Source organism: Petaurus breviceps, unplaced genomic scaffold, assembly GCF_028583685.1.
Source record: "Petaurus breviceps papuanus isolate PSGF00001 unplaced genomic scaffold, PetGlider_PUasm1.0 99, whole genome shotgun sequence".
In the NCBI taxonomy this organism is placed as follows: Eukaryota; Metazoa; Chordata; class Mammalia; order Diprotodontia; family Petauridae; genus Petaurus; species Petaurus breviceps.
This window is the reverse complement of record NW_027187465.1, coordinates 10330419-10353895: the sequence shown is the minus strand read 5'-3', so window position 1 is coordinate 10353895 and position 23477 is coordinate 10330419. Positions and strand designations below refer to the sequence as shown.

Below are 23477 nucleotides of genomic sequence, written 5' to 3'. Positions count from 1 at the left end.
CACTTAGTATAGGACTTGACACACAGTAGGTGTTCAATAAATGTTTATTGGATTATTTGTTATTGTTTATTGAAATTATTTATAAATGTTTATTGAGTTATTAAATTGCCCAAACATGTCACACATGTTTAGCTGCCTCCCAGGTCAGGGACCCTCCCATCTTATTCACCAGCTTCCAAAGGTGTTGAGTTCTCTTTAAGGAATGAGATGGGACAAGCACTTTTCTAGGACTCTTTAAAGTTTATAATTCATTCTACAACCTTCTCTCTCACCAGAGCCTCCCAAACACTCTGTCATTGTCATTTGATCAAGAAGGAAACCAAGGATCCCAGAGAATAAGCCATTTTCCTTGAGTCTCATAGACAATCAATCAGTTGCCTGAGATGGGATTTGAACCCAGGTCTCTCCAGAGCCCTGGTCCAGGACACTTATCCACAACACTGCTGCCTTTGAGTAAAAAGAACAGCAGTATACAGGAGTATGGAAGTCAGTTTCTCACAAGCATAGAGAAAGGAACCTGTCACCTAAATGGATTTTCTTCATTGTGTCTAATGGTTTTTTAAACTAATTGCAAAGTCAATACAAAATTAATTTGGGGTTGATGAGCAATCATGATTTATTATTAAAAAGTAGACAATTTTCTTGTTCTCGCTGGCCATAATGCGGTCTCGATGATCCCGGAGGGCCTTTCCAGTTCCGACATTCTATGACGGTGATTAGGAGGCAGAACACCTTGGTTGGATTCCCAGCTCTACTAATCATATAACCCTGGGTAGGTCACTTCTCTCTAGGTTTCTGTTTCCTTATCCATAAAATAAAGGAGATTGGATTAGAGTTTCTCTATTTTCTTCCAGTTTCAGTCATCTGAGTCTTTCAAACTATGACCATTCCAATACTCAGTAGTATGTGTAGCCCCTCCCATGATGAAGATAGTGACCCATATATACCTACCCATCCTGTGAGCCTCTCGTCCATGTCCTCTTGTGAGTCCAAAACAAGGGGTACAACCAAAGTGATGGGGAGGCTTCCGTCTAGTCTTGACTTTACGTAGCTATCGGTACATAGTATATGACTCCACATGGGGGTAAATTAGTGACACCATCTTTTGAGCCCAAGGCAAGGGCAAGGGAGCATTATGTCACCTCTGGAGTAAGAGGATCTGGGTTCATATCCTTCCTTTAATACTTCCTAGCTGTATAACCTTAGGAAAGTCATGTCCCTGGGCCTCAGTTTCCTCATCTGTAAAATGAAGAGGTTGGGCTACATAGTTTCTGAAGTCCCTTTCCACTCTGAATCTACAATCCCCAGTTGAACAATCCTTCCCTGGAGCAACTGTCACTTTTTAGTGGGTTATTCCCCATAGTTTTTCTTCCTGTCAAAAATTTCCAGCTTTTTCTCTCTCTAACCAGTCTGAGTCCCAACTTGAGATTTTTAAGTAGCCAAAAAAGGGGGAAAAAAGGAACGAGGGTTATTTTAAGGAGATGTCAGACAGGGAGTAAGTCACTGAGTCAGCAGGGGTGTGAGTAATGGTTATTTGAGGCAATGTGGGGGCTGTGTATGAGCTGTCACGCTCAGACCCTGCAGGTGAATGGTTAATCTGCTCAGGGAAGGTGGGGGAGGTTCCAGGGGTGCTGTGCATCACATTGTAAGAAACACAGGTAAGCTGGAAGGCATCCAGAGGAGGCCACTGACGTGTGATCATGAGACAAGATACCACACATCAGGAAACTGGAAAGTGGGGTTGAGGGAGGAGTGGGGAGGAAGGGGAAAAGAAGTCCAGAGAGTTGAGTCAATGAGTGAAGTAGGAGAGGAATCCCAAAGTGGAATGGGCTGCTTCAGGAGCTGGGGGACTGCCCATTTCTGTAGTTCTTCAGGGAATGGCTGGTTGGCCATTTGTACTTAATGGTACAGAGAGGATTCTCAATGAAGCATAGGTTGGACCAGATGACCTCTCAATGGTTCTGTGACCTCCTCAGCCTAGGAAAAGGCCCTGCTGGACCAGACACCCAGGCTCTGGACCAAAGAAAGCAGAGCCACCCCACAGCTAAGTCAGGGGGAGGTTGGCAAAGTTGTTTTTCATGCTCTCTCACAATCCTTGTAGACCCTCAACCCCCTCTCAGTGTTTGCCCCCCAACTCTCATCACCCAGATCCCCTGATACTACTCTTGACCCAGGTGCCCCCTCCACTGTGGGACCCCACCCTGACTTTTGGGATAAGCCCTAAGGTTCTCATCTATTCCTTTCCCCTCCCCCCACCAGTACAAGTGTTCCCAACACCAGCCCAGATCCTATCACTCTGAACCCTGTTCTCTCCATTTCAAACTAGTCTAAGAAATCTGTCTATGCTGCCATGATAATGGGTGCTCCTGGATTATTATGATATACCAACCAGAAAATACATCCATGGCTCAACAGGGGTCTTCTAGAGGCAAAGCCTTAACCCAAAGGAGGATGCTTATTTGCTAGAGTTGTTGAAGAATGGATTGGATTAGGTGGTCTAGATTATATGGTATAGTGGGGAAAGTCTTGGGTTTGGGGCCAAAAGATGTGACTCCACTACTCACTACTAGTGTGATCTTGGGCAAGTCAATAGACCTCAGTTTCCTATTCTGTAAAAAATGAATCAATTGCAATTGATCTGTTTGTTGAATGAATGAATGAATGAATGGTGGTCCCTACTGGCTCTAAAATCTTGTGCTCCCAAATACTCTCTGAGTCCCCATCAACCACTGCGACTCTACGGCTCTGATGGAATGATATGACAAACATTCCTTAAACACTTAAAACGTGCTAGGTACCTTGCCAAGTGCTGGGGAGACAAAAACAAAAATGGAACAACTCTTGCTCTCAGGGAGCTTACATTCTGCTTTGAAGATTTCAGGCAGTGAATCAAGCTGGCATGGCGGGGGGGAGGGTAGTGCCTTTAACACAGGCGAAGCTGCCTACGCATAGACCAGTCCTGGGGGTGAAATCATTGAGTCACTCCCAAGGAGCCAAGGAGGGAAGAGTCCATAACATGCTCCTCCTCGTGGCTCTGATAAGGTCCCATCCCTGGAAGCCTCTAAAAAATCCAATCAAACCCCACGGAGAGCTTCGTAGAACTCCCTCTCTGAGTGTGTTTTCATTCTTTCTTTGTCTCATTCCCCATTCAATGTTCAAAGAAAACGCATGGTCCAAAGAGAGTGTATTCACGGACAGTGACTTGGACAGATCTGAGTTCTATTCCTCGTTTCACCATCAAACGACCTTCGGCCAGGCACATGTCCTCATGGGGCCTCACTTTCCCCTTCTGGTAAAGATGATCTCCCAGTCCCCTTGGATGTTGATATTCCTAAGATCATTACCTTCATGTTCAGTATAAGTTTCTTTAATTCACTGTATTAACTCATAGGCCACAGAGAGGAGAGACAAAGTGGCAAGTTGGCTAGTCAATGCCCTTGATTCCATTTCCTTGGGAACATACCTCAAAATGTCTTTCACTTCTCTCATCAAATTTAATGAATCACCAGCTAACAGTCATTCACCAACCTTGGTAGAAATGTGGTAGCCAGATGTATTCTTGCCCTGGCTCTAGGCAAGTTGGGAAGTTGTCTGGTTGAGCCAAAGCCAAAGGGAGGTGCCTGTCTCTGTAAACACTGGGGGTCCTGAGGTGACACTCAGAGCATGCCTGTCTCCCTCTCATTCATAGAGGACCTTTCATTCACAGAGGACATTTTAGTGATACTCCTGTGACTCATGAAGGAAGAGTGAGCAGTAGTGTCCTCACTCAAGGCATTAACCAGCCTAGAGAAGATGGTCACCTTGAACTTCTTGAAATCCTGGCCCATGAAGACATACAGAATGGGGTTCATGCAGCTGTTGGATATGGCAAGGGCTGTAGCCAAGGGTAGCCCCAGACTGAACACAGAAGCTGGCACAGAGGTGTGGTGGAGCTCCAGCAGGTACAGGGTATGGTAAGGACACCAGCAGAGGAAAAAAGTGATGATGATGGTCACAATGATTTTAAATGGCTTCTTGGATTTGGCCAACCTGTTACGCTTTAGCTTGCAGACAATGATGAGATAGCACACTGTGATGATGAACACAGGGAGGATAAATCCACACAGGAATCGAGTGACGGTCACCATCACATGCCTCATGTATGCCACTGAGTCCTGGGCCAAATGGGAATGGTAGGGGTGGGAGACATTGGCCAACAGGCTAAAGTTGTTGAAGCAGAAAGTTTTGCCCTGGTGCATAGTTGTATCCCGAAAAACCAAGGATGGGGAGCCCAAGAAGAAGGCCAAGGTCCAGATGGCTGCACATGCAATGGAAGCTAGCCGGATGCTTCGATGGTTCTGGGACCACACTGGGAAGACGACAGAGACGCAGCGGTCAAAGCTGATGGTGGTAAGTAGGAAGACGCTGGTGTACATGTTGTAAACCACCACAAAGTGGCTGATCTTGCACATGACCTTCCCAAAAACCCAGTGGTAATCCATGGCAGTATTGACGATGTGGATTGGGAGGAAGACGTTGAATAAAAAGTCTGCCACAGCGAGGTTGAGAAACCAGACGGTGTTTACAGTTTTTTTCATCTTAAAGGCAGTGATCACAATGACCAGGCCATTCCCCAAGAGTCCCAGAAAGCAAACTAAGCTGTAAACCACCACCAGAAAGATCCTGGCAACCCCATCATCATTGGGGGTTGACTCTTCGGGAGCTATGACAAACCCATCCCCTTCATAGTCATAGTAGCCATCAGTGAAGTTGTAATAATCGTCGGTGGCCATTCTCTGCAAATAAAAGACATCATTCATTCATTCATCTATTCATTTGGAAAATACTCCTTAAGCACCTACTATATATTCCCTTGCCCACTCTAATCTGCACACTGCCTGAACTCCATCAAGGTCTCAGCAGAGTGGGCACCTTTCCCTCTAACCTTCTTAATGAGTCTCCCTTTCCCCTACCTAGCAAGTATTTGTAAATATGGAATAATGTTAATTATCAGGAATGAGTCCCTGGGAAAATAGTTCAAAAAGGATAATGCAGAATCTCACTAGAGAGTCACCCAAGATTCAGATCTATGGTCTTTGCCAAACAGGGCCAGTCCACTTCACATCATCACATCGATGAGTTCCTCCTGATGTTCCTCCTTTCCATTTTGTGGAAAGGCAGAGGCTGGCCTGCCTTCGTTCTCCTCTAGGCCCCTGTTCCTAACTCCCTTTGGAGGAAAAAAAAAACATGCCCTGCAATAGGTACCCACTCACTCCCATTCTCCTGGCTTTTCAGCCCCTTTTGTTGTACTGCCTTCCCCTATTAGAATATAAATTCCTTTAGGGGAACGGCTGTGTGCATTTTTGAGCAATAGTACTCCCTTTCCACACATTCCAGTAAATTTGAAGGAGGAGGGAGTTTAAGTGTGTAGGTCACTTGAGTCAATTGCTCAATTAGCCCATTCCCACTTAAAGTACATAACTAGATGCTATGTTCTAGCACCTTCTTTGGAGAAGAACAATAAATCAGACAGAGTGTGATCAAAGCCTAGTCATCCCTATTTGATCAATCAATCAATCAGAGGCTTTAGACTAAGTTCCCAAAATCCTGGGTCAATTTAGAAGTCCTTGAACAACAGCGGATAAAAGGGAATATTGCTACATTGGTGTTGACTGAGGAAACTTGGTCATGCTTTGGGTCTACTATAATGTAACAAGCAAGTTCAGGACCTGGGAGTTCAAGTTTCTGGAAGCCTTTCAGCCAACCCCCTGAGAAGGAATAGATTGGGTGGGGAAGGAGAAAAGATCCAGCCCTGGCCTTAGCCTCAGCCTCAGTCTTAGTACCCTTCTCCCTTCCATGGCCAGAGGAGGAAAAAGTAACTTCAAAGGGTCTGCAGGACTTTGGGCTTCCCAAAGACAGAGATGTAGAGGTCAAAGCTGATGGTGATAAGTAGAAAGAGGCTGATGTACATGTCATAGACCAACAAAAAGTGGTTGATCTTGCACATTTTAGCAGTGTCCCCAGAACATCTGGGACCATTGCCTTCATTGAGAACCCAAGACAAATTAAGCACACTGAAGAATGGAAGTTTCAAGACTCTACACCAATCCCATCAGAAAATCTATACTATGCTTAAGAAGAAATTCATGAGTACCTCCCCCACCCCTCCCCACACACACACAAAGGGAAGAAACATATTTTCAGGGATCAGAAGCTGTGAATTATCCCTATGCCACTTAAGTTTTCTAAGTTTGTGTCTACTTTCTCCTAGACTCTCTATGTACTTGTGGGAGAGTATGCCATAGAATTCGGAGATGGGGGGGGCTATTTTGTTCCTACTATTTTTATACCAGCTTAATAAATAACCCTGTCTAACAGCTAATTAATTCTGTGTAACTAACTGATTTAGAATGCTGATCATGGAGGGGAGCACACCGGTGGGGCCTATGAGCTATAGCACTAGAAAAGACATTTCTCCAGCTCCTCAGGGCTACCCTTAGATTTTGGGAGGAGATAGATGAGTAGTGCTCTGGGGACCCAGTCTACCATTGAGAATGGGGTTAGGATGGCAGCTCCGGAGTATGGGGTCTCTAAACTGCATATAAGGATATCTGCAGGCTGCATATTGACTTAGAAAACCACATGTCGACATTAACTATGTTCCATTGAATTTTTTTTATTTTTTTTTATATTTCTCCAATTACATTTTAATCTGGTTCTGGCAATGCGGCCCATGCTCCAGAGCACATGCTACATGTCTATCGGTGTAAACATCATCTCCTCCATTAAAAATGTAAACTCCTTGAAGACAAGGATTATTTTTATTTTTTTCTTTGCATCTCTTAGTATGGTGTTTCAGGCACATAATAAATACTTAATAAATGCTTTTAGATTGGTTGCTTAATTGACTGACTTTCACTCGGCAAAGACTCCTACAGAAATTGCTACTTATATTGTGGAGACACAGGACTATTGTCCCATGGTCCTGTCCTTTGGGTAATACGGTGTAGAAGACTTGGAAAATCTACTCTAGACCCCCAACTATCATTTCTTTCCCTTGACTCTCAGAAGTTTTATACTTTCTTCATGTGATAATGGAAAAGTATTGGATTTATGTCAGAGGGCTCACATTTCAATCCCCAATCTGCTAATTACAACATGATTCGGGAAAAATCATATGCCCTCTGTGGAACTCAGTTTTCACGTCTTAAAAATGAGATGTTTGGACTTCTAAAGGTCCCTTTCAGCTTTAAACCTATAAAACTTTGGTAGGGACCTAGACAGCATCCCTTCTTCCAGGGTTCAGTCATATATTTAGAGCTAAGAGACACCTACAATTGAAGGACCTGAGTCCCAGCAGACTTGCCCAAGGTCACACATGTAAAGTGTGGTTGAGCCAAGATTCAAATCTAGAACTCCAGGTGAGGGCTTCTGGCCTCACAGTTGTGTTTTGAAGATTTAGAATTGCTGGCTTAGAGCTTGAAAGGTCCTTAGAGGCCTATCAATCCATGAGTGGTGGGGAACCTGTGGTCTCAAGGCCACATGTGGCCCTCTAGATCCTCAAGGGAAACCCTTTGATTGAATCCAAACTTCACAGAACAAATTCTCTCAATAAAAGGATTTGTTCTGTCAAACTTAGACTTAGTCAAAAGGCCACACTCAAGGACCTAGAAGGCCACATGTGGTTCCCCACTTCTGGAGTCCCTTCTTTTATCTTAGAAATGGGGAAACTAAGGCTTTAGAAGGTCCAGTGACTCCCCCAAGGTCATGTAACTAAGGGGACCATAGAGTCACAGTCAGAGCCAGAAGGAGCATAGAGAGCACTTAATTTCATGGTTCTCAAACTTAATGGCCTCTTTACACTTTTTAAAAATAGTTTAGGACTCCAGAGACTTTTTGTTTATGTGGGTTACATCAATCAAGATTTTTATTGTTTAGTGGTTTCAGTCAAGTCTGACTTTCCGTGTCCCCATTTGGGGTTTTCTTGGCAGAGATACTGGAGGGGTTTGCCATTTCCTTCTCCATCTCATTTTACAGATGAGGAAACTGAGGCAAACAGGGTGAAGTGACTTGGCCAGGATCACAAAGCTTGTGTTTGAGGACACATTTGAACTCAGGTCTTCCTGATTCCAGGCCCAGCACTCTTAACTACCACACCATCTAGCTGCCCCAATCAGAAATAAAAACATCTTGGTATTATCACGAAAATAGTTTTAACCTTGCAGGACCTCTGAAAGATCCCCAGACCACACTCTGAGAACTTTTAACCTAATCAGTCCCTTCATTTTACAAATTGCCCTCTCTAGGTCTTAGATTCCTATAAAATGGGAATAATAATGTGTGTGGTACCCTTTCCTGTCAACAAATCTCCTGGAGTGTGTTGGGCAAAGTCCACAGTCCCATATCTTAGACGTTCTGGTTGTGGAGGGATCAAATGAGCTAATCCATTAAATCACTTTGTAAACTTTAGACCACCATATGCAACTATTTCATTATTCATGAATTGAGTGGGTCGGATGGATGACCTCAGAGGTCCCTCCCAACTCTAAATCTCAGGGCAAGAATAGGGGACAGGGTTCTTTATCAGTAAACTCCAAGTGAGAGACAAAAGAACAAGAATGTTCATTATTTTCACTATCAACAATGATGCCAAGTATTACCTTTGAGTTCAGAGTAGCTGGGTAAGTCTTAATGCCCCAAGTCTGAGACTCTGAAATAGCTCTTGTCACTTCGTCCCAGGGCCATCCCCATCTCTGATTCCTGTCAGCCAGGGCAATTGTTCTGCAAAATCCAATTTGTTGTTGTTTAACTCAGGAGATAGTGACTTTTTTCAACATGAGAGAAAGGCTCCAAATGACACATCAAAAGGGGCTGCCAATGGATACATAATTACAAACATCTTGAGACTCAACCATCATCTGTATCCTGGAGCCAGCTCTAACCCGCTCCCAAGAGCTGATTGTTAAATTATCAGCACCAACATTTACACATCAGAAACTGGCAAGTGGTAAAAATCAAGGCTTGAGTTAGTGTTTTGCTGATTGGCTTGACTTAAGAAAGTGATGGAGAAAATAATTAAACTTAAAAGTGTGTCCTGTGCACATTTTTCTTTTTTCCGGAGAGTCAGTGTTAAATATTTACCAGCGCACTTCTGCCTAGAAATGCCTTGAGCTGTTCCTTCCTAATCACTGGATCATCTTACTTCCCAAATCTTTACTGAGTACTTCTACCTCTACTTATAGAGGGAGCATGTTGAAGCAGACAGAGAACTGGCCTGGAAAGCAGGAAGGCCTGGGTTCTAATTCTACCTCAGACACATACTGACCGTGTGTCCGTGGGCTAGTCATTTAACCTCCCAGTGCCCCAGGCAAATCTCAGAGAATCTAGTATGTAAGTAAGTCATTGATCTCTATCAGAGAAAAGAATCTCCACACCAGGATTCCAGGATTTCTTGCTACTGGTGAAATCACAAACTTGGTTTAAAAAAGAGAATTAGGGAAAAAACATTAGGTGAAAATGTTGTTTCCAAGAACCATCGCCTCCCTTCAAGAATACATATAAAAGGAAATCAATCTACTAGAATGGTTGAGATGGCAGTGGAGTCAGAGAACCTGGGTTCAAATCTTAACTCTTACTAGTACTATGTGGGTTATACCTATCAATATTTATTGTTATTAGTCATGAAAACATCTTAGCATTATCAGGACAATAGCTTTGACCTTATGGGTTCCCTAAAAGGATCTCAGGGTGTCCCAGTGACCCCCAGGCCACTCTTTGAGACCCCCTGCTCTATATAACTAATATTTACAAGTTCCATTGCTCGAGGGAGTTGTCCCATCCATAAATTTCTTCCTCTATCTCTCAGGCATTGGAGCTTTTTGTGGACAGTTAAGTCCTAGGGAGTTGTCGGGGGCACCTAGAAATTGAATGCCTTGACCAGAGTTGTCAGTTAGCGGGTGTTAGAAGTGGGATTTGATTTGAGGTCTGGATTCCAAGACCCTACACCATGTTGTTAGCTCTCACACTGCAAATTCTCCTTCTCTATAACAATCACTGCTAGATCATAAGTAGGCAAAGGGGATTGATAAAATCCAAGGTTTAGCAATCTAAAAGAAGAAATCATCAGCTCGCAGGGCTAGAGGGGACCTTGGATGGAGTCCAATCCTCCATACCTTTTTTTTAATAGATAAGGAAAAGGAGGACCAGAGAGGGCAGGTGAAGCCACAGAGCAGAAGTAGGGCTGGAAACCAGGCACCTGATCCTTTGGCTCTTGTCTTTCCCTGGCACCAGGGCACAGCAGACATGACCAGTTTGTTTTGCTCTGGAGAATAGCACTCCAGGATTCTAGGAAAAGGTGTGAGTCACCCAATGTAAACTCTGCTGCCAAGGCTGTCCATCCAGTCAAATCTGGGTTGCCAGAGCAACATGTGCAGAGCCTTTATTCCTGTTCACCAGGCAGAGAAGAGGCAATTGCTTAATGAGGACCAATCCTTCCGTGCCCTTGAGGAGAGCTAAGAACCTTGTCTAGTTTAAGAAACCTGAAGGGGAATTTTAGCAAGAGGCACTTACAGAGGGGTGTGAGCACCTCCCAAACCCTCCATACACACTAGGCTGTGTTAGCTGTATATTGAGGTTCTAGTCTGGACGATGCTAACACTTGGAGGCAGCATCCTGGGCTGGAGAAAAAGAACTTGAATGCTTCCCTTGGCTCCACACTGGTTAGCTGAGTCTCCTTGGGTAACTCATTTCCTTTCCCTAGGTATTAATTTCCTAATCTGTCAAATGGTAGACTTGGACTACATGTTCTCAAAAGACCTTCCCAGTTCATAGATTTTGAACTGGAAAGGACTTTCAAGGTGAGCAAGTCCGACCCCCTCATTTTATAGGTGGGGAAACTGAGGCCCAAGGGGCAGAAAGTGACTTGGGATTGTAGGATCATGGTAAAAATCAAAAGTCAAGGCAGGCCCCAAGATAAGGCAAGACCAAATCCAGCCAAAGGAATGGACTAGAAAAGGTGGGATGAGGCTCTTTCCTTGGGGTCTTTCTGAAGATGTCTGGGTCATCTTTATAAGCTAGCATCCTGCTTGTATCAGAGGTATAACTAGCATGGAGTGAATGTAAGCTGCCCTGAGGAGGGGGGGAAACATCCACAGAAGGGGCCACTTCTTCCCTGGGGAGAAATCTCCTTTCTGAAGTGACTTCTAGCCTAACACTGGTCATCTAGGAACACAAGATAAAAGCACCCAAGCCTCATAGGAACATCAGCCTAGATCTGAAAGGTGTCTCAGAGGCCACCCAGTAGAAAGGAAGGAAACAAGTATTTATTAAGCACCTACTATATTTCAGGCACTGTGCTAGGGGCTTTACAAATATTAAGTCATCAAATCCAACCCCAGGGGAATGCAGTGGAGTAGGTGTTACAATCATCCCCGTTATGCAGATGAGGAAAAGAAAGGTAAAGTGACTTGCCCAAGATAACCTAGCTAGCAAGTGTCTGAGACTGGACTTGAACTCTGGTCTTCCTGACCCTAGGCCAAGTGCTCTCTGTACTATGGCACCTCATAGATATCATAAGGGCATAAGCATCAGAAGTAGAATTTCTACTGAGGCTCTCTGACCACTCCATTGTACCATATTACCTTCACACTCAAGGTCTCACTGCCATGGCATCCCTTCTCCCCTCAACCACTAAGAGGATGAGGACCAGACTCCTTGCAGATAAGCCACCCACTCTTCCGAGATGACTCCACTTATAGTGAAAATGTCTTCTGCCCCCACCCCCAAATGAATTTTCACCAGGCATAATTACTGCTAATTACAGCTTAGAATCACAGCCTCAAAGTTATGAAAAGCAGAGATAAAGGTCAAAAGAAGAAGTCAGAGGTTTAAACCTGGCCTCTGACACTCACTATCAGTGTGACCTTGGGTGAGTGACTTCCCTAGGTCTCAGTTTCCCCATCTGTAAAATGAGGAGCTTGGACTCTGAGATCCATCCCAGATCTAAAACCTTGATGCTATAATCCCACCATCATCCTCCATGTCCTTCTCTGGGTGCCATCTTTAAGGAAAAGAATGTTCTGAAGAGGTCTGTCTCCATTGTTTAGCTAGCAGAGGAAACCAGCAGATGAAGCCCATGCTGAGAGCAGGAAGAGCAGTTCAAGAAAGCTGCTGAAAGGGAAGAATGAGGAATGTCTCACCAGCGGCTGCTCCCCCCACCTCCCCCATGAATGAGTTGGATGGGACTCAGAGGCAGCTGGGTTATTTTGGGTCACATTTATTTTTGGTGGAATGAGCAACATGTGGTCCTTCCCTGGGCTAATAAGCACATTCATGCCTTTCCTGGGGAGTCTGGGTCTCTAATATCTTGGGGAGTTCTGCACCAAGGACTGCTCCATAGAAACTCAACTCCATTCTACCTATGACCTCTACATCCCTGAGAATGTCAAGATGAAAAAAATGGCATCCTTCCTCAGCTAGCTTACATTCTATTGGGCCTGGCAGGGTTGGGGGACAGGAAGACAGACTGTACAAACAGAAATACGACATGACATGGACTGTGATGGGGGGAAAGGAGAACATCCATCCCAGTATATATTGAGCTTGTATTAACCTGATAGGATCGCATCCTACCTGTGTGACCTTGAGCAAAGACCTTCCTCTTCCTGGACCTCAGTTTCCTCTTTGGTAAAATAAAAGTCTTGGACTATAGATCTATAACTGGAAAGGACCTCAAAGACCACCTAGTCCAAGATCTTCGTTTTACCAAGGAGGAAACTGAGGTCCAGGGAGAGGAAGGTCCTTGCTCAAGGTCACACAGATTAAGTACTAGAGGCTGAATTTGAACCCAGGTTCTTTGACTCCAGAGACAATGTATACTGTGCATACTGTCTCCCCCCACAGAAAGCAAACTCCTCCAGGGCAGGGATTTTTTCCTTTTAGTCTCTTTGTCCCCAGCACCTAGGACAGCTCTTGGTGTGCAATGTTTTACGTTCAGACATTCAGTCGTGTCCAAATCTTCTTGGCAAAGATACTGGAGTGGTTTGCCATGACCTTCTCCAGTGGGTTCTGATTTTACAGATGAAGAACTGAGGCAAATAGGAGTAAAGTGACTTGCCCAGGATAATAAGTGTCTGAGACTGGATTTGAACTTAGATCTTCCTGACTCCAGGCTCAGTTCTCTATTTACTGAGCATCTAGCTGCCCTACTACTTAATAGGTTCCTACAAGATGTTTATTTATTGATTCATTGATTGACCTACAGATATGGACAAAATAGGAAATTTTGAAGAGAGAAAAATAACTTTTACCTGGGGGACAGATTGGCAAGGGCAGGGCGGGGGGGAATGGGGGGAAGGGAACATGGAAAAAAGAAGCACCTGAGCTCATTCTTAAAGGAAGAGAAGGTTTCTGAAAGATTGTGATGAAGGGCAGCTGTGCTCCAGCCTCGGGAAATGCACAGAGGTGGGAGATGGGGGATCAAATCCAGGGAATGGTCCTTTTTATCTAGAATGTAGATTCCATGAAGTGGAGTAATAGATACAAGACTAGAAAGGAACCAGACTGTGGAGGGTCTTCAATTTCAAGCATCTGAATTTTATCCAAGGGGAAAATGGGAGCCAGTGAAGATTTTTGAACAGAAGAGTGAGGATTGTTTCTTAGGAAGATGATTCTGGCAACTGTGTGTGAGATTGGGGATTAGAAATGAAAGACTGGAGGAAGGGAGATTTAGTAGGCTATTACAACAATCCAGGTAAAAGTTGATGATAGTCTGAATTAATGTCCTGGCTGTGTGAAAAGAGAAGGGGTGAAGGTGAGGGGGATGTTGTAGAGAGAGAGCTGACCAGACTTAGCAAGTAACTGGATATGGGAAGAGAGAGAGTCCAGGATGATTCTGAAGTTTTGCTTCTAGAGGACTTGGCAGATGGTGATCAACATAGGATCATGGCTATCTAGTCCAATCCCCCTTTTTTACATATGAGGAAACTGAGGTTCAGAGGGATTAAGTGACACACCCAGGATCAAACAACTAGTTAGTCCCAGAGGTAAGATTTGAACATTGGTCTTCTTAAGATCTAATTTAGTGTTTCATCTACTACACAGCACTGCCTCTATAGGCAGGGGGAACACAAGTGTGTTGACATACACAAGATCCAAGTAGGATCTACCTTAGGAGACCATCAAATGATGGGGAGGACCCTGAACCATAAACCAGAAGACTTGAGTCCTAACCCTGATCTGCTATAAATTTGTAATCTTAGACATGCATCTAGCCTCCATTTTGTCATCTGATAAATGGGTCCATAAGCCTAGTCTCAATGACAAGTAAAGTTTTCACTAGAGTACAGCAACTCAGGAATATGATCCCTAGATCTATGCTCTAGAAATAAGTCCCTACAGCAGCGAGGAGAGGAGAATAGGACCATGACTGGACTGCAGCATCCAAGATAAAACCAGCATCAGCAGGGGGAGACCCTCTCTATTTTCTTATTGTTTCCTTTTCTAACTGTTTTCCTTGTTTCCACTGCTCTCTGGGACATCTCCTTTCTATAACATCCCCTCCCACCAATGACTACTCTTCCTAATGTCTGAGCCATCAGTGCCTAAGATTTAGAACCAGAAGAAACCTGAAAGATCCCCTTACACCCTGTCAGGCAAACTGCCCTTGATGTCTTCTGAAACCAGATTTCACCCAATCAAAATCCTGGATGGGAAATGAGAAGAGGAGGGATCCCCACATAGAACAGTAGGCCAAATCTACTGAAATGAAACTAAAGAGAATAAATGTAAATAATGAGAAGAAATAGAATAGCAAATATAATAAGAATAGGAGCTGGACATATGGTTTCATTCATATATAGAATTTCCAGATAAGGAAACCCCTTCTATCAAAACAAGTCAACCTCTTCTTTACAGCTTATGGGCTGAGAGAGACAACTTGGTGTAGTACAGTGGTTAGAGAAACAACCTTCATGCCAGGAAATGAAATATAATTAGGATGAATGTAAAGTTCTATACTTTGGTTCAAAAAATCAATTTCATAAGAACCAGGTAGAGGAAGTATGGCTGGAGAGCAGTTGATCTGAATCCACCCAGAGGTTAGAGTGGTCTGCCAGCTCAATAAGAATTAATAATGCAATATAACAGCCCGGACAGCCAATTCAGTCTTAGACTCCATTAAGGAAAGGGTATGTTCCAAGAATGAGAATGAGGATCAGAGATTTAGAACATGAGGGACCTCAGAGATCCCTTCACTTTCCCCAAAAAGGAAGCTAAGGTCTACAGAGATTAAATGACTTCTCAAGATCCCACAGTAATAAACACCAAATGGTACTTGAACTCAAGTCTATTACCTCCAGAACCAGTGTCCTTTTAGGCATCTTATCTACCATCCCAGAGGTGATAGTTTCGCCTCAGACAAAATTCATCTGGGAGCCAGTGTTTATTTCTGGGCCCCACTATTTAGGAAAAATAGTAGTTAGGCAGAGAGCACTCCTGGGAGGGGAATAAGGATCATAGAATCACAGGATTTGAGTTTGGGAAGGGACCCCAGTGACCATCTCGTCCAGCCCATACATCAAAGGAGTCCCTCTATAACATACCTGGCGAGTGGTCGTCCAACCTCTGTCTGAAGCCTCCAAGGAAAGAGAACTCCCTGCCTTCCAAGGCAACTCATTCCTCTCTGGGACAGCTCCAATCCTTAGGAAGTGCTTCCTGACATCCAGCCTTGAGTTGTCTCTTGGATACTTCCCCCCATTGTTCCTGCTTCTACCCTCCTGGGGCTAAGCAGAAAAAGACTAATCCTTCCTCCACACAGCATCTTGAAGATAGCTATTGTGTCCCCTCCCATACACTCTCTTCTTCAGCTAAACATGAATGTTTAACGAACCTCAAGGTCATGGCAAATAAAGATTAGTTGAAGGAACTGAGAATATTTAGCCTAGAGAAGACTTGGGGAGGAGAGAGGCGTGTGGTCCAGAGAAATATGTTGCTGTCTAATTATTTCAGTTGTGACTCCCTATGATCATTTTTTGGGGTTTTCTTCCCAGAGATATTGAGTGGTTTGCAATTTCCTTCTCAAGCATATTTTACAGATGAGGAAACTGAGGCAAACAGGGTAAGTGACTTGCCCAGGGTCACACAACTAGTAAGTGTCTGAGGTCAAATATGCACTCAGAAAGATGAGTCTTCCTCACTCCATGCCCAAAACTCTATGCAATATGGTGACCCTCTAGCTGCCCATAGAGCATGATAGCTGTCTTCATGTATTTGAAAGGCTGTCCTACAGAAGAGGGATTGGACTTTTTATGATTGACCTCTAGGAAGATTTGGGCTGGATGTAAGAAACAAACTTTCCAACTTCTAGGTTTAACCAAACCTAGAACTGGGTGCCTCTGGAGAGTGTCTATTTGCCTTCCCTAGAGGTCTGGGAAAGTCTAGATGGCCATTTGCTGGGCATGGAGAGGACTCCTAATTAGGAACAAGCTGGACTTGACAGTGTTTGAGGTCCCTCCTTCAGATTCTTTCTCTTTCTAATATAGAACAATGTTCTATGAAGTTTGGATTCAGTCAAAGGGCCTCACTTGAGGACCTAGAGGGCCACATGAAACCTCCAGGTGGCAGGGTCCCCACCCTTGATCTAGGCCATGCCGCTCACCAGCAGCAACACCAGTAACAATAGGAAAGCAGAGGCCTAGCCAGGAGCTTTGCCCTCCAAAAACAGTGATGACGTCCAGAAGGTCAAGCAGAAGACCATAGCCTCTTTCTTCCCATTAATGTTATTGGCTAAGTTAGTTATCCCTCAGCATTAAGCCCACCCATGAGAGTGCTGATTATTCCTTATGTCAGCCCAGGTTCCCAGGCCATGCTGCTGACCAACAGCTGAGCCAGTCAATGCCAGCAGATCGGAGAAGGCCAAAGGATACTGAGACTGTCCTCCTCCTCCTCAGCTCCTTCCTTGATTCTATACAAGCAAGGCAGTACCAGGATGCTGGATGGAAAATCTGGGTCCAGGAGAGCAACAGTGGCCACTCCCCAGTCCTCTGAAAGTTCCTTTCAGGACTTAAGTAACTGGACAAGCGAGTTTGAGAGAAAGGACTTCCGACTGGTAGGGGCAGAAGCACAATGTCCTGAGGGGCCCATGGTCCTAATTAACCCACTTACAAGCCCAACCTGCCAGAAAGGATTTTGCCATGAAAGAGAAGCCTGTCAGATGCGTCACATCAAAGTCCCACAGCTGGCAGCTGTTTTCACTAACACGGACTGGCCACTGGCAGCCAGATAGATTTAGCTCGTCGGTCCGGGAGAATGTTTTCTCTCTGCTCCCACACCCACTCTCATGGAAACTTACCCAGAGCTGCTAGACCAGGGCCCAAAAAAGCGCTGGCTGCCTTGGAAAGTCACCACCTCCACAACCAGCACCCTGGCCTCCACCCCCAACTCTGCCTGGATTTGCTGAGGGCCACGGCCAAGCACGGTGCCTTCCCTGAAGAAAGCTTTCAATAAACACTCTTTGTACCATTGAGAGGTTGTACGGATCATTCGGCTCCCCAGGGATCTGATGAGAAATCCTAGTTGGTCCAAAGACAGCGGTGCCTTAAGCAAGGATGGGGGGCACCTACACAGGGCCCCGTCCTGCAGTCCCATCACCTCCCATTCCACCTCTCTTCATTCATTTTTTATAAGTCTTCTTTTGCCCATTTTAAATGACCCTGGGAGAAGTTGTGCCATTATCTGTTAATACGAAGGTTCCATGAGAGGCATTATGGTTTAATGGATGGAAAGCTGGCCTTGGACTGAGGAAAACAGGAGTTCAGATCCCATCTCTGACACACTGATCAGTAAGGGCTGAGGATTCATTATCAACTAACACTTTAGTTAACAGTTATCACTTTACTAAGGATTGTCGCTGTTCAGATGCTTAAGCTGGATCCAACTATTCACGATCCCATATGAGATTTTCTTGATAAAGACACTGGAGCGGTTGGCCATTTCCTTCTCCAGCTCATTCTACAGATGAGGAAATTGAGGCAAACAGGGTTAAGTGACTTGCCCAGGGTCACATAGCTAGCAAGTATTTAAGGCCATATTTGAATTCAGTCTTTGCAACTACAGGCCTGGAGCTCTTTCCACGAGCCACCTTGCTTCCCCTATTACTAAGGGTTAGTTACCATGTTTTCCCGATAATAAGACACTGTCTTATTATTTTTTTTGGAAAGAAAAACACCAGAGGGCTTATTTTCAGGGGAGGGCTTATGTTGTCCTGCCTCAGCTCTCCTCCGCGGCACTGCTCTCAATGGCACCAGCAAGCAAATCACTGGGGAAGAACAGGATGACGCGCTCACTGCTGCAGCTCTGATTGGATGCAGCTCGGAGCGTGGCATGCGTTTCACCCGGGGGGGGGGGACGGTGCATACAGAGGGTACCGTAATGTAGCGTGTAGCGCAGGGGATCACCTTCACTACAGTAGCAATCTCAATAGGGCTTATTTTCGGGGGAGGGCTTATTTTAGAGGAATCTTACACAGTAAGGGGAGGGCTTATTTTCGGGATAGGTCTTATTATCTGGGAAACACGGTAGGAGCTAACCCTTAATCTGACAGGAGTGGAGCCCTATCCTGCCCTCAGACTGAGACATACTTTCAGTCCTAGACCTAAAACCAGCCAGAGTCTGAGTCCTAATACTGGATTCAAGTCTACAGTCTAAGGCCTAAGACCAGAGTTCAAATCCTGATGCTGAAAGGTGTGACTCTAGACAGGTCACTTATCCCCTCAACCAGGCAACTCTCTAAAACTGTAACTGGCCAAGAAGTAGTTTCTAATAACAACAATAATAGCATTTATATAGTACCTATTATATGCCAAATGCATTAAAACTTTATCTTTGTGACAGCCCTGGGAGGTAGGTGTTATTATTATCCCCATTTAACAGTTGAGGAAACTGAGGCAATTTGAGCAGACAATTAAGCAATTTGCCCCAGGATCACAAGTTAATAAATCTCTGAGTCTGGATTTGAACTCAGATCTTCCACAGGATCACCCTAACCCTAATTCCGCCTCTACACCTAAAATCAAGGGCTCACACCCTGTTGCAGTCAAAGACTGATTCCCAGACTGAATCACAGGCTGAGCCCTGACCTTGGTCACAAGGTGGTCCCTAGTCCTTCCCAGAGGTTGATCCCTAATTGATCCTGGTCACAGATTGAGGCCTGATCTGGTCACACACTGAGCCCTGATCCCAAACATAGCCTGAGCCCCACTCCATGCCACAGACTGACCCTCAAACCCCCATCTGGCTCCTTGCAAACACAAGCTGCTATAAGAGGTTTTACTTAATCCACAAGAGTGTTTGCATTTACACAAATCATTCCCAACTCTGGGAGAAATAAGTCAAAGCATATTGTCCAGGGGTTACTCACATCTTCCTTATCTTGTCTAAACATACTTCTATTCACTCATAAATGGAGCTTATATGTGGAGAGAGTAGTGTGTATTCAACAGATGTGCGATCCACACAGATACACAAATTCTCCCCCAGAGCAGAGGACAATTTTAAACAATTCAGCCAATAAGGTTCCTTAACTACCACCACACGTTTACGTTTCTCTGGATTTTAAAACAACGGTAATCTCCTTACCTAAGCTTTCAGCCTGCTAGTAATGATAAAAAAAAAGGCTATGGAGACTCAATGTAGTCAAGTGTTTACCCTCCTTGGGACAGTTTACTGAGAAGTGTAGGGTCTGGCATAGAGAATCACAGGATCTCCTTGGCCATCTGAACCACACTGGGCCCCAGCAGGAATTCTGGCTACAATATTCCTGGCCAGTGGTTCCCCAGCTTCCAGAAAAGGGGAGTCCACTCCCTCTCAAGGCAACCCATGCCACATGGGACAGTTCTCATTTTTAGGAAATTTAAGTGGTGGTGTTTTTTTCCTGATAATGAGTTCAAATCTGCACCTTTACCATTAAATCTGCCCTTTCTCCTGTGATCCCAGATCTGCCCTGTAAGGCCAAACTAAAATCAGGCCCTCTAGTCTAATCTGGACCCAAGGAAATCCCTGCCACAGATTGACAGCCAAGTGTCTTTGCTTGAAGACTTCCAGGGACTGGGAGGCCCTTACCTCCTAAAAGGTACACAGCCTATGCAAAGGCATGGAAGTGGGAAATGGGAATGTTATGTTTGAGGAACAGCAAAAAGGCCAGCTTGGCTGAAAAGTGCAGGGTGTGAAGGGAAGGCAAGACTGGAACCAGGTTGTGAATGACTTTAAATACCAAACAGAAAAGTGTGTTTCATTTTTATATCTGCCCTGCGTCTGAAGCAAAATAGGCAAGTAATGAATACTTATCGATTGATTTTTACAGAGGAGTGAAGCTGCGACTCAGGGAGGGAAGGTGATTTGTCCATGGTCACAGCATCAGAATGGAATTTGAACTCAGGTCCCCTGACCTGCTCCATGGCTTATTCCATTGCACAGGACACTTGAAGAAAATCATTCCATTTTAAGGCTGTGAGAAGCCTCAAGAGATCTTATTTCTGAAGCTTACCTAGGTGACCTTGGACAAGTCACTTAACTTCCTGAGGCCTCAGTTTCCTCATCTGTGAAGTAAAGGGATTGGACTGGATGGCTTCTCAGGTCCCTTCCAGCTCTAATAATACTGACAGCTAGAGCTTATTATCTCATTGAATTCTTCTCATTTGATCCCAGGAGGTAAGTGCTATGATGATCCCCATTTTACATTTAAGGAAACTGAGGCAGAGGTTGTGTGACTTGCCCAGGGTCACACAGCTAGGAAGTGCCTGAGGCTCGGATTTGAACTGCCTTTGTATATGACTAATTTTTTAATATTTGTTTGACGTTGCCCCCCCCCCCACTAAATCGCCAGTTTATTGAGGGCAGGGCCTTTCTTTTTCCTCTTTTTCTATCCCCAGCACATAGTATGGTGCCTGGAACATAGTAGATATTTAATAAATGTTTACTGATTGATTGATTTCAGGATGCAGTCTCCCAGGAGGTCAAGTGGGGCAGTAGAAATGTGGCTTCTTCACACTCCATTGAATCCCTGCTCCAGACCTCCATGACTGCCCACACTCGCAAAGTGCTCCCCAAAAGCTGGGTCAAATTCTCTGCTGAAGCATTTCTCCATAACTATCTCGTCCCCTACAGAGGCATCTGGGATTCACGTGTGATGTCAGAACATGAGGAGGGAATATTTCCAGACTTGGTTGCCTCATCTGTAAAATGAAGGAATGGGATTAAAAGATCTCTAGTCGAGCCCCTTTCCAATTCAAAATACATGACTCTATGACATATTTCTTGCCTTTCTAACATCTGGGTGCCACAGTGCATAGAGTGCTGGACCTGGAGTCAGGAAGACTTACTTATCTTCATGACTTCAAATCCAGCCTCAGACTCTTACTAGCTGCGTGACCCTAAGCAAGTCACTTCACCCTGCTTGCCTCAATTTCCTCATCTGTCAAATGAGCTGGAGAAGGAAATGGACAATCACTCCAGTATCTTTGCCCAGAAAACCCCAAGTGGGTTCATGAAGAATCCAGCATGACCGAAACAAGGGAACAACAAACAGCATCTGGGCTCATTGGGGTTGCAGGGAGGGAAGGGAGAAGAAAACAGGAGAGTTTCCAGTGGCATGTGGCAGTATAGAACAATGGAAAGGGAGAGAGCAGAGGCCCTGGGTTCCAATCCCATCTCTAGCTACCTATGTGACTTTGAGGGAGTCTCATGACCTCCCTAGACCTCAGTTTTCCCATCTGAAAAATGAGGGACTTAAATTACATAACTTCTGAAGTCCCTTCCAGCTCAAAAAGCCCTCATCTTAAGAGGACTATTTCAGAGGATGGAAGTGATTTATTCAAGACCACACATAGATCTGGATTCAGAAGGCCTGGGTTCAAATCCCAGCTTTGTCACTTATTACTGGAAAAACCACATAATCTGCCTTGGACAAATCACTTAATCTTGCTGGGCCTCAGTTTCCCTACCTGTAAAATGAAAGGGCTGGACTAGATTGCCTTCCCGCTCTAGAAGTTGAATCCCATCAAGTTTTCTAACCCTCAGTTTCTCCTTTCTGTAAAATAAGGGGTTGGACTTGATAATGTCTCTAGCCCCTTTCAGTTCTAGATCTCTGTTCTTAACCTTTGAGGACAAGCTCTTCCCTTCAACAAAGACCAGAAAGGAGTGTGAAACTCAGAAAATTTGCTTACGCACATCACCCCTGTCCTGGACTTAACACATATTGAAAGCACAAATCAGCTGAGTGGAACTTGGCACTGGACAGTCTAGCTCTGGAACTCATCAGAAACACGGACAGATGTCTTGGAACATTTGGTCAATTGGAGGAAACCTGGAGATGGCACCTCCAGCCATTTCAGCCTCTGCCCATCTCTTTCCTGGTCTTTTCCCCTCCATTTTAGAAAACTCATAAAAGCTCATCGAGGTCCTGTGAATCCTCTTCCCAAAACTCAGAGCTCTGGGGCCTTAAAGATGGCTCTGGCCATATGACAGAATTCATTCTCCCCAAGGCCATCTTGTTCCTGGAGACTTCCTGCCAAGGAGGCCTGGATGATCTCGTTAATGTAATTAAGAATGAAGAACAGAGTAGAAACTTGCTCAACATTTGGCTGAAAGGACTTTGGTCTGGCATCTCCCTTTCCAAAGGATTAGAGAAACCAAGGCGTTGGCGGGGGAGAGGGGGCTGGGTTAAGCCTTTCTTCCAGGGAAGATGACTCAAGCCTTGGGAGGGTCAGAGGGGATGTCCTTTCAGGGTGGATGTAGCCCTGATGTGGAGGTAACAGATGGTCTCTAGAGACCCTAAGAAGCCACCATCATCCAGGATTACTCATTTGCCCCCCATCTCTCTACTTTCAATTGTCTGAATCTTCCAGATCACCCTCAGCACCCCAGAAGCTCCTCAGTTCTACCTTCCTGGAGTGAGGAGAACTCACTAGGGAAAACAGCTCAGAAATGGAGCAGCAGCATCGCTGCCAAGGAGTCTTGTCTGGGAAATTCGGACTCTTAAGAGATTGAATGAGCCTCTCAGGCTTTGTACCTTGACCTACATTTGCTGTTTTTCTTTTAAAAAGAAAATCATGGTTTCCATGGCAACCACAGACTCTTTAAGGAAAATCGTGGAGGCTGGAGTGAGGCCTAGGTTTGGGGGATGCTTGGGTGGGATCCCAGATCCTCTTCATCCTTGCCCCACAGGAAGGGAAATGTTTTATCCTTCCAGGGTGCTCTGGGCATCTCTAAAGGTCTCAGTACTTAGAAGAAACCAGGCACCTGGGGCTCAAACCCCTTGCCAGAGTCAGGGCAGCCCAACTAATCAACACATTCATGCTTTGCATTCCCTGGCTGGGAGCTGGTCCCCATGGCAACCACCTTCTCCAAATTGGGCAGAAGAAGCCAGGAAGTACTGTGGTGAATGCGTCAGGAGGGCGATGGGATGATTGGCAAAGGTCAGCAAAGGATGGAGCCTCCATTCATCA

The 23477-nt window shown here is 44.9% G+C and overlaps 1 protein-coding gene across 9 annotated transcripts in view; it reads right to left on the bottom strand.

Moving 5' to 3' along the window:
• Positions 1–26: 26 nt before the first annotated feature.
• Positions 27–23477, bottom strand: part of CMKLR1 (chemerin chemokine-like receptor 1) — a 66231-nt gene continuing 42780 nt past the window's right edge. For 6 of the 9 annotated variants that reach the window (XM_069081821.1, XM_069081820.1, XM_069081824.1 and 3 more), the window contains 2 exons: positions 8640–8760; positions 27–4775 (listed from right to left, as the gene is read on the bottom strand). In XM_069081821.1, coding sequence (XP_068937922.1) covers positions 3657–4772 — 1116 coding nt within the window. In that variant the 5' untranslated portion in view covers positions 4773–4775; positions 8640–8760 and the 3' untranslated portion in view covers positions 27–3656. The remainder of the gene's footprint in view (positions 4776–8639; positions 8761–23477) is intronic. The other 3 variants (XM_069081818.1, XM_069081826.1, XM_069081827.1) reach the window with 1 other exon arrangement.